Source organism: Parambassis ranga, chromosome 15 (genome assembly GCF_900634625.1).
Source record: "Parambassis ranga chromosome 15, fParRan2.1, whole genome shotgun sequence".
Lineage (NCBI taxonomy): Eukaryota > Metazoa > Chordata > Actinopteri > Ambassidae > Parambassis > Parambassis ranga.
The window spans coordinates 17,106,831-17,118,997 of NC_041035.1; the positions used below are offsets into that span (position 1 = coordinate 17,106,831).

The 12,167-nt window shown below is 40.0% G+C and overlaps 1 protein-coding gene across 5 annotated transcripts in view; it reads right to left on the minus strand.

Moving 5' to 3' along the window:
* macrod2 (mono-ADP ribosylhydrolase 2) overlaps positions 1–7,028 on the minus strand; it is a 353,444-nt gene extending 346,416 nt beyond the window's left edge. For all 5 annotated transcript variants that reach the window (XM_028422749.1, XM_028422747.1, XM_028422751.1 and 2 more), the window contains exons 1-3: positions 6,819–7,028; positions 3,713–3,814; positions 1,913–2,026 (exon numbers count right to left, since the gene is read on the minus strand). In XM_028422749.1, the coding sequence (XP_028278550.1) occupies positions 1,913–2,026; positions 3,713–3,814; positions 6,819–6,855 (253 nt within the window). In that variant the 5' untranslated portion in view covers positions 6,856–7,028. The remainder of the gene's footprint in view (positions 1–1,912; positions 2,027–3,712; positions 3,815–6,818) is intronic.
* Between the last annotated feature and the right edge of the window lie 5,139 nt (positions 7,029–12,167).

Consider the following 12,167-nt stretch of genomic DNA (forward strand, 5'->3'; position numbering starts at 1 on the left):
GGCAAGCAGTTTGGACAAGGAGCCTCTGAAGCCAGAGCATGACAACCTATTTAACTAATAAAAAAAAAGGTTTGCAAGCACTATTTACTATTTTATGATATAGAATCTTTTGTCACCAATGACAAAGAGGGAACATTTCATTCACAATAAAATTTACATTCATAGCAAAGACCTGTGCAGAGCAGACGGTAAACAAAACTGTCCAGCAAAGTCCACCACTATATGTTCTTATCAGTGCTGCCACCTGTGCAAAGACAACTGGTGTGGTATTATGAATAGAATAGCAGTGGGCCAAATGCTGAGACCTTCTAAAAAAAATTATAAAAGGCTTCAGCAGTTCCTTCAACCTTTCAGACCCTCTGACAGCCTGCTAAACAGAACGAATTGCCTTCTGGCAAACATGTAGCTCAATCACTGCCTGGATGTCTGGCAGCATTAACTGATGAAGTAAACTGCCTGTCTGGACAACAATAGCATAAAAAAAGCAATGTTCCCTCATGGACCTTATTTCTATTCTCATATGCCCCATTTCCCTAGCCACAGAGAGGCTGCTCACTTTATCCATTACCTTAACCTTGGCTTTATAAGATATGTAAAGGACATAGACTTTAAATAGGTCTGCAATAAAACAGGGTAAAAGTGCAATCAAAGAGAGTTCCATGGCAGCCTAATAGGAATACATTAGTACATGGCCTCGCTGAAATATAATACCTATCTTAATGAAATCCTTATCTATATAGGCTTTACTGAATATGTATATATTTTAGGTGTTGTTATTATGCAATTTATTTAAGAAGTTAAAAGGCTAATCTCTTGCCCATTAAGTAAAAAAACTGCATACAATTACAGAATTCAGCACATATTCAAGTGGAGTGTGTGCACATAAACCGGTTATAACAATCCAGTCTAAAGACAGAATACTCTGACTGAAGTACTTTTATACTCGAGTGCTGTGAGAGCTACAAACTGATATTGCATCTATAAAAAGGTCAAAAATGTGAATAAAGCCAAACAACTGCTCTGACATTAAGGTTTGTATGTCAGGTGTCTGTTAGATGAGCCATATTTTCCTCTTACATGATGCTGATGAATCAGAATGTGATTTTGCTGTATCCTCATCAGGATGGATTTTCATTTACATAACTGATTAAATTCATTAGTCTTATCCAACTGAGCAGTCTGTTTGTCACAACGATTAATCTTGCATAAATTATAGATTACTAATTTCACACAAAGTGCACACAGTTCAGCAGGCTGAATGTTTCCACCCTTTTCGAATACTGCATTAGGAAGTAAAAGCTCAGACACGTAACTGCAGAAAGCCAGTGCAGCCCATATACTGCTGCTGTCCTGTGGTACCTATCAACTCTATAGCTGCAAAATGGTCCTCAGGAGTAGCAACAGGTAAAGCAATCCTTTAGCACCTCTAACTATGTGTGTAGGTTGTGAGCAGACTGCAGAAAATTACATAACAGTGGTGCAACCCTGAAATAAGCTTTTCTGCTAACCCTCAGTGCTGTTACATCCAGTCTTTCACATCAGAACTGTGCCAGGTTTTCCTCGATAGTGGCACTAGATATGTATGGTAGTATACACACATCATGTTAAGGATAATTTAACAGGACAGCAAAAATAAATGAGGTGATAAGACTTGTGTTTCCCTGGCATGAGGACGAAAAAAGAAAAACAAATGCAATTCAACCAATTCCTGCATTTCAGCATGTTTCGGGAAGTCAGATCAATCCCATTTCACATCCGTTTGTCATACTCATCAGTTGTGCAGTGACTCAAGAACCAGCAATCCCCACAACTTAACAGCAGAGGGCAGACAATGACAAGTTAACATCCAAGCTGTGTGGAAGCTACAGGCACCAACCATCAGTTCCCAAAGGTCAAAGAGCAGAAGGCCTACCTGCATTGACTATGGCATCCACCTCCAAGACGGTGATATCCCCTTTGTAGAGAGACACTTTATCACTCAGCCCTCCTCCACCTTTCTGCTCCTTCACTTCGTCTTCTTCATTGGCTGAAATTTAAAAGATTAAAAACTGAATAAGCCACTGAATAAACGCTATTCAGAATGATGGTGAAAATTAGAATTATTATTAATTAATATTATTTGCTATTATTAGTACAATAGTAAATACATACATACAACAAAAGCAGAGAAGTGTTTTTACATGGAAACTGAATCATAATGTCCAATTTATCATTGTTTAAGCAGTCATTTGCATGCATTATATTTTACCTCTCAAACAAATTGACTCAGTATTGAGTATTGCTGAGAGAATACTCGAAAAGTTCTCTTTAAGGCTGTTTTGTTTAGAGATAAACCATCAGCCAAGATTGCAATTATGCAATTACCTAATTGAATGTACAGTGCATTCTCATCCCTGAACTGAAGTTGTCGTCTGCTAAACACTGTATATAGGCTCCTGTGAGCTTTTATTTTATATTTTTTTTAATAATATTTTCATTTCTTTTGTATATGTTGACCAACATCCCGTTGAAGGTGTAGTCTCCACTCCACTTTCTTTATTAATCTTTTTTAAAAATCGCATAAAAAGAGACCTGCAACCTGAAAAGATCTCGTTGTTGATGTGTTATGTCAGTGAGAAAAGACTTTTGGCACAGCTGGAGATGCTTTTGATTTAACTCATGTCCCTAATATTTAATACAGTTTTTAAGCACAAGACTCTAAGCCAGGGGTGGGCAAGTTGTGTGTGGGGTTGGGCCACAATGACTTCCATAAGAAAAGCAAAGGGCCACCATCAACTATAATCAAATCACTGGCACAGTATCTACCTTTATAAATATGCTCCTGTTACATTTTCATCATTGTAAGAATCTTTTGCTGTCATTTACTGGTTATGTACGCTTTACCGTACATTGCAGCATAGTCGCACAGCATTTTTAAAGTGTAAACAGCACGACCATGTCTCTCCAGAGAGTAGATGGAATGACACAATACAGAGGGGTTGGAAAGGCGTTACCAGTAATGCTGTGCTCAACAGTTGACTTTTGCTGCCTTTGTTTGCATATTGTGTGCACGGTCCGCGGGCCACATTGAAGGCCGGGTGTGGCCCGTGGGCCGTACTTTGCAGAGGTCTGCTCTAAGCTCACAGCGCCATTATTTGTGAGACTTTTTTCAGGATAACTTTATCAAAGACTCAGCAGACAAGCAGACAATTCAGCCCTGTGTTTGAGTTTAAAGAAATACAATTTGGGTCATTAGTCCCTAAATCATCTTAATTAAATATTGCATGTAGCGGGGATACTTGCCCTAGTTTGGGTGATTTAGAGGTGCTAATTTATTAAGCTGCTTAGGTTGTTATTTAAACTTGCCATTTCAGCTTAATTAAAATGGTCTACTGTGTTAACCTCTGTCTTGTTTATTTGATTTAAATTCATTAATTTACTGAATCCCTTTGGTAGTGCTTTGAAGAAAAGTGCAGATGCTGCTGCTCCTGTTGGAGCCACTTTGCACCACAGTCAGTACAGGCAACATGTTAATCTGCTCCCACTGATTTACTGGGATAGATTATAAATTTAAAGGGACATGGACGACTACCAAGACACATATTTGTTCCATTAATATAAAAATGGGCATATATGAATCAAACAAGTGACAGTCAAGTGGAGGAATGGGCTCTTGTCTTTACGACGGGTCTAAAATCAGCGTTCTAACACAAAACGCTGAAGCATCTCTTACATCTGCTTTCCTCTCTCCAGCTTGGAATCTTGTCCAGAGTTATGAAATCTTGACGACGGTACTCCTTGCGCCTCTCCTCGCGGTCTAGACGGAGCAGTCTCTCTGTGAAGGAAAGAAACAACGCATTTTAGAGAAAATAAAACCAGTTGTATTGGTACATTAAAGTCCTGAGAAAGGGGCAGACAATATTAACACAAACAGGCAATACCTTACAACAGTGTCGCAGTTAAATGACTTTTCTTCTCTTGGTGTCAACCTAACAGCCTTCGAGCGCCCCACAATTTGAACTAACTAACCACCACAAAGCAATAGTTGCAGGATTGTCCAGAGTGAGGTTTGGACTTCTCCTTGTACTGCTATTATTATTAGTCGTATCCTGCTGCAGCTGCTCCCAACCTTTCTAAATGTATTATATGAAAATGCGGTCCTTCAAAATGTTACCCTGAATTATGCAACCCTGCTTCATGCAATACAACCCTCTGGCAGGGTCAAAGCATAGGATCTTATTCCAGCATGCTCCAGTGTGGCCATCAAGTGTAGCCCTGTTAGTCCATGGTTCACAGGAATACATCATGGAAGACACATAACAAAGCTAATACTGACTGGAATCAGACACCTCATCACCAGCTGATTTCACTTCACTAGTGTCTCTTCTGTTACAGCTGCAAGGATCTCAGCTGTGTCACTGTGTGGTGTAGGCATTGAGATTAAACTTTTTGTCCTCTCTTCTGCTACTGTGCTGAATCTTAAAGTCGAAATAAATAAATTGAAGATGCACAGAGGTTTGTACTGCACTTTGTGATGCAACTACTCTGCAAAGAGAACTTCACTGTAACTACCTACGTGTCAGCTCCTCTGCTGGTTATCTAATCTGTGTACAAACTGTCTTTTTTTGTTATTAGCTTAGTTAAACAAATTCCCCCATAACCATCTGACATCAAACAGCTGCAGCTTAACCTCTGTAGAGCTCTTTTTATTGCTTACTGCACACACAAACATTGTGCCCCTACATTCATCTCTGCTGATTGCTAGGGAGCCTAAACTTGCTACTGTTCCTTCAGACAGCACTGGGCTGTTCTGCAACACAAGCTTCATCCTAATTACGTGGTACAGTGTGAGAACATCACCAGCTAAAAGATCCCAGTGCACACAGTGCAGCGTGGACTTCAAAAACATATAAACCGGTTTTGATAAAAATAGGTTTGATGTGACACAAAACAGCTCATTTTAAAAGAAATGTTCCTTTAAAAAGATTTTGAGACTTTCATTTAACACAATTAAGAGCCTGAAATATTGATTTTGATTAATTTTGATAAGAAATATAAGGTTGCTTTAGGTCATCTTCTGGCCACATCGCTCAGTAGGACAGGCTTACATTAAAAGGTATTGCAGCAGTGTGGGATATCCATTGTATCCCTCATGTGTTTGCGCTCCCTCTTGCCCACTTCTGCTGTTCCCAAAGCTGCTATTATTCTACATGGGTGAATAAAGAGGCAGCTCTGAGATTGAACACAGCAAAGCTCTCTGGATACACTAAAACGATCCGTCACTCCGCTGAACTTTTAGTTGTTAAAGAATCCCAAAGGTTAGCTATAGTTGCCATGAGAACGAGGCAAAAGTATTATATTTTGTACCGAAACACCCCGATTCTCCTGCACATGAAGAATCCTGGATGGGAAATCAAGTCACGCTTACAAATAATAAGATATGTGACTCCCTGTCTTCTAATGTCTCATTTTATCCTGTCTTTTTAACTATTAATATTTCTGCTTCATGTTTCCTTGCGCAGTTCATTTTATTTAAAAATGGTTATGACTTCCAGCAGATACGTAGAACTGAAGATGCCTTTTGGTGGAACAGCTTCAACAAACTCAACTTCAGCTGCCTTAATTCCAGGATGCAAACAGACATTTTGTTTGACAAAGTTCCCCAACTTCACCTTGGTAATATGCTGTAACTTTTACAGAGCAAGCCAATATTTCCAAAGAAACCACACATTTTAGCATAGCTTAATGAGCCACATTTGATGCACAGCGTACAGACTAAACCAAAGGCCCACCTGGTGCTTACAAAAATCACCTAATTGCTTCTATAGTTTGATTTACCTTGATCTCCTCTCAAAGTACTTGGAGCCAGAGGGACACTTGAAATCTGATTTATTCCATGCAGCAACCTAAATGACTGGCTACGACTTATTTTTTCCTTTGCTCAGAAAATCTTCATTTTATGTCTTTATGACTTAAGGTTGAAAATTGCTACATAAGCAACAGCCACAAACAGTCACTGTTTAATGCAGGGGACCACAGGTGTGCTGAATATCCTTAAAGATGGCTGCAGGTCCATGGTTCTGTTGTGCCCACGTGGTTAATGACGTGATTAATTGGCACATGAGAGAAATAGGATGCAGTCTTGACCAATTAAAAGCACCTGTGCTGTAAAGCAGCTGAAAAAAGGAGGCTCTCCTGTGACCTTATCTTGAAAATAGCATCATAAATAAAGGGTTAACATGTTTTAATTTGCATGTTGCTGGACAGCTGGTATGTCCTGTGGATCCAAAAGCGTTTGGAGTTGCTCAAGTACTCCTCTTCTTTCAATATTTTGGCCACAAACACGAAGACGCCCGCTTTGTTTGATAAATAATTACGTTTTATATCACAGACTCCGTTCCTGCCTTGGACTGCTGTTTGGGCTACAGTGAGAGAAAAGGTGCCTGCAACTCAAGAGAGAGCTCCTGTTGGTGCATCACACAGGTGGATAGTACTTTGTGGCGCTCTGACAGGTAAACAGGGACTCGGCGAGTGCCTTCAATGTAAGCTAATGAGCAGACGAGAAGCACCGTGTGTACACAGGGCTGTTACGAATGTCAAACATACATTACGACAGCAAAACAGAGGCGCAACATCATCCCAACATCTGTGTAATCACCATATGGGATTACCGAACAGTCTACATAATGAGTAGTGCTCCAGCGACACGGAGGAGAGACAGAGGAGAGTGTCTGTCAATCTTCAGGGCATGTTTAGAAATCACGTTGTCTGCCATGGAGATGGTGATAGCTTCATCCTCCCCCCTTCACAAAAAAAAAAATAAAAAAAACAAGCCTTACCTTTCTCAGTCTTCCAGTCCTTTTTCTTTTTGCTCATGCTGCCGGAATGATTAGACTTCGAATGGTTGTTTTTTGACTGTGGCAACCCCAGGCTCACAGTGAAAAGAGTTCCGGGGACGAAAACTGAAATCTAAAGTGAAACAGCCTCTGGACGGTTGTCTCACCTGTGAAGCTGTCAAATTTCTGTGGACCTCCGTCTACTCAACCTACCGTGATTGCGCCGTAAATTATGTGTACAGATTCCGAGCATTTGATTGGACCGCGCAGACAGGGAAGTGCTCGTGTGATTGGCCCAGCTGGGGAGTCAATCAGACGAATGTTCGCACACACGGCGGAGGCACGTTAGGTTGTTTTCCGGCGGTTCATCCTCCTCCTGGCGTGTGTGAGGCGGCAGGCTCGTTAGTTACGCCGGATGCGAGCTGCACAGAGTACAGCTTTACTTTCAGTTACTGTAACTTTAAAAAGAAACGCAGTTTATTGCTTTTTAATAATTATTTTTGTAATATTTTGAGTTAAATTCATGCATATGACATTTAGGCTATAATGTATTTGAAATAAAAGATTATATAATAAAACGTTCTTTTGTATCTAGAATTTGCATGCAAAGGATTTATAAAGGAACATTCATCTGAATTAATGACCCCCTGCTTTATAGTTTTCTGCATAGCATGCATCTTAATACTAAGACTAATAATAACTTGGCCTGTTGAGTTGTTTTCTGACTATATTTGTATAAATGTACTCTCGATGCATGGTAACCTGCACTTGCACATATCAGAGGACAGTATCTTGCAGGATAGACCAGATCGGACCAGAAAGTCAGGCTGTCATATGTGAGAGGCTGGTTCCAGAGACCACCGTCTGTCATCTGTTGTGTTAGCCCTGATCTGGTCCAGACCCATCTGCTCCTGAAACCGCTGACATTATATCAGAGTGGAACATTTCTTTCATCCAAGCTGTACTCTGAACTATATCCATGGTTATTTTTTTTAAATTGAGGTTTTTACTATATCCAGTTTACACACAGTCCAGCCATATTTACTGTTTGAATTAATACATAAACAACATGTACATGTTTTACGTAGGTTTATTTAAAAAAAAGTGTGTTCATCAGCCATCTCACAGGGCCGAATTAAAGATCTTTATCATACTGAGCTGCTGCTTTTTAGGAAATTAAGACAAAGTAATCAGAGTTCACATCTGGCCCTGAAATTTATAATCTATCCTTATAATGTCTTAATTAGTTTCTACACTCACCAGAAATACTAAAATATTGCATGAGTGTCTGTTCTATATTAAAACACAGGAGGAGATCTGCTGCACTCCTCCTCCTAGTCAGAGGACATGATGCAAAGAGGGAATAGCAAACCAAAAGATCTGTCTGTGGCCTATTTTTAAACAAAGATCAAATTTGAACAAAGTTGGCATGGCAGTTTCCCCGCTGCAATGTTCACACCTAACCACTAGGTGTCGAACTTGTAACATTTTTAAGTAGCACTGTGGAGTGGATTTAGTCCAGTGGAGTCCACTTCCACTTCAACTGTTTCCAGTGTCACTCTGACCTCTTTTTATGTTCAGCAATAATGCTGCATATAGCTGTTGTCATGGATTCAAAGCTAACATTATGAATATGTTAAAACACTGTATCAGTGGTTGTGAAATCAAAGTACCTACTCACAGATGTTTTCACTTATGCTCATTAAACCTCTTCTCATACATACAGTCAGCTTTATTGTCTGTATTTTTGCACAAATCAAGGTGGAACAACTTATCCTGTCATCGTTTGTATCTGTCCTTATACAGTTTGTTGAATTTGTTGAGTTGACATCAGTCCAAGTATATGATGATGCTGTTGAATTTTTTCCTTGCATTGACTGAGGAATAAATTAGGCTATTATAGTTAGGGGGATGCAGTTATTGTCTACCAAATGTAATGCAGACAGCACAATGTCTGCTGAGCTGTATAAATTATATTTAAAAATAAATAAATCCCAGGCTGCCTGGCCCCAGTAAAATTCTGCAGGGCAATCTCCAAACTGAGGAGGATCTATTTGTGTAAGTTTGCGTAGGCCATTGTTATCGCCATGGTTACAGCCCAAGGAGATTATGCCAGTAGCTGTACCTACAAGAAACAAGCACGAACATTGCACTGTCTGATCAGTGCGTATGTCTTTCATATCGTACTTATGATAATGGCAACAAAATGCAATTATCTGCAGAGAAATTCACAAAGTGATCCCAGACTTAAAGTGAGCCCAGAGGCTATTGGAATTATAATTATGCAATTATACATTTGTTGTTTATATGCGTTCCTACGTCAGTATCTGTAAAACCCTTTGATGGGTTCTCAGCAACTTCTCTAAAGGGATTATATTATGTCTGCTCTCATCCAGCGCTTACTAACAAAACACATGGTTGTTTAGCAGTGTAATTGGCGCTTCAACAGTCATACTGTCTACATATCAGTGTAGACAACATGCAACTGTTCAGTGGGATCCCTATTAATAATGTACAACTAGCCATGAGGCTTTTAGCAGCAGAGGTCTTAACATCATTTTCGATATCTTGCCCATTAGTTTTGCAGGTTGTTTACATATAGATTAGAGAAACCATGCACTGTAGTCTTAATATTGTAAAATTGTGAATGAATTCACACAGTTGTGTGAAATAAACACTCAAGAGCCAATTTGATGTCGATGTTTTGTCTTTCAAAGGGATGACGATCCATTGTTTTTCTCTTTGGTGCCTTGTAAGACTCTTTAAATAAACCTGTTAATAGAAAATCATCTATAGATTGTATACAGCTGCCTGAAACAAACCTCTCATTAGAGAACTGTTTTTGTTAGTTTGAGTGAAGTGTAAGGTCATAGCCTCATGTGCAAACATCATATATGAAGTGGTGGTATGCATTATCTACCCACCCACCCCCCCCCGGCGTACTCAATCAAACATTCGTCTGCCCATATTATCCATTGTGTCCTGTCATATATTATGCTGCCCATATGTTCCACAGATGTGAGCAGCTTGCTCGATCAAAAAGATCCAAAATCTTTCATGAAGTAACTTTGTAGTGCCCAGATAATTTGTGCATTGACTCAATCTGACACCATCTGCAACCATTATGTCTGTTTAAGTCTTTCCTATCTATAGAGAATGCAAGATAATTTAGATGAAACAACATGTGGAATGGGCAAATCCTTATGGAAAAAAATAAAGAAATATGCTTTACAGATGCATTGTTCATTCACACAGGGTGGCAGTGGTAAACTACAGATGTAGCCACAGCTCCCCAGGGGGAGACTGATGGAGATGTGGCTGCCAAGGTGCACCTACAGCCTCCCTCACCACTGATTCATTCATACACCACAATGCGGGTAAAGTGCCTTGCCCAAGGACACACAACAATGACTAGGGCAGAGCTGGGATCGAACCACCAACCTTCTGATTATTGGACAACCCTGCTCTACCACTGAGCCACTGCTGCCCACACAGTAAATTCTGTATAAGTGCTGTGTTCCAGAAATTTAAATACTGACAAGGTTTCCATTATTGCTCATGACATGTTTCATGATCATTACTTTTATTTGTAAAGCGGCTCTCCTGTGTGCAGCAGAGCAACAGTACAACAGGCTCTAGGCTGTGCAGGCTACTGTCGTGTGTCTGAGATTAAAGACGTGATATTTCCAGTTGTTTTGGCAACTCTTTTATTCATGAATTTCCTGCAGTGTTTCTTATTTCTGTCCTTGCCACCTGTTTTATTCATGATTAGTAACTCAGCTGGGAGAGCAATTTGCCATGAGATGCATTGTGATGGTGGTTTCATCTACATCCTCAAAATGGGGTTTGAGGTTGAATTTCTAAAAAGAGCATCTCGCTGTGAGTGTTCTTTTCCTGCTGGATTCTTGTGGCTTGTAGTTTTGGTGAAATGTGTTGCAACGACTCCCTCTGTTTATTTAACTTTATTCAATAAAGCCCTCATCTAGCATGTTCTTTTCATACCAGAGCGTGCCTGTCTGCCTGCCTGCTCAGAGCAGCGGGAATTCCTTCCTGATCGCTGGCTGAACTTAAACCTAAATACATTTAGCTTGGATAGATGTTCAAAGCATACACACATACATGCGTTGTGCCAAACTGTTTTTGTGTGTCGGTGATTTTCTCTACAGGATAATTCTGCACATACAGAATTGATCTGTTGCTCTGTTAAGCAGACTAAACAAAATGGTGGAAGTCTTGTCAAACCATTATAGCACGCTGTTCCAATTAAAATATCATGCAAATATGCATTCGCTATGCAAATATTCCTACACCTGCATCTGTTATGAACGTCAGATGTGTGAGCAGAATATTTGAGAATGCATTTCAGGGCAGAAATGCTATCACAGAATCTACGTTGCTCACTCAGCTATGCATAAGTCCTAGTGTTCTTATATGCCTGACCTCGTAACATCAGACCATAAACCATGCTCCTGCAGCCGTTTGTTTGAGGAATATATTATAGTCTACTTAACATGTTAAGCTATTAGATATTTCAGGTTGTAATAGGACAGTTTTATGGCTAATTTTCAGCTCGCTTTAGTTCACAAATAGCCTGAGCAAATGTGAATGTGAAGTGGAGAAGGCATCAAATGAATCACGCCTGCTGTCTTTGTGTGGTCATAACAGATAGAACATCTATTAAAGCCCGACAGACTGGCACTTTCCCTTTGCACACCATTAACAACAGCTAGAAGAAGTTTCCACAGAGATTTAATGGAATGCAATACCAAAGCTACACACCCCCTAAAGACTGGAAGGCCCCTCTTCAGTGCTCTGCACTCTGGCCCTGGCCCTCTTTCGGACTCTTTCATCTCTGTTGAGGAAAGCACCCAAGACATTACTGAAGCATGATAGATTTATTGATGGAAACAGCAGCTCATGAAAGTGATAACAGCGACGCTGGAACAACATGGGTTTACTTAAAGCGTTTTTAGAAGAAACTTAAATTAAAATCAGCTTTGAGTTCAGTTTGGGCTTCATAGCTCTCTTTATAACTTCATCCTTGGATGCAGATTTACTTTGCTGTAGTAATGGGGTGAGACCTGTGGGGACACATATACTCATGCTCGTTATTTGAACTGATTTTCCCACATTGACAGATAGCGGTGCCCAGAGGAAAACTGGGGAGCATGTTTGTTTTCTCACATTAGTGTTCATCTGTTTGGTAGCTGTTTGGATGAGCTGCATGTACGTCCACACGGTGTATCACCCATATTAGATCGTGTACATTCAAAAAGAAAGACAGACTTGTGTAAACTGTCTGAAATATTAACAGCTAATTTGTTGTGTGTTGCACAACACAGACAAAGACTG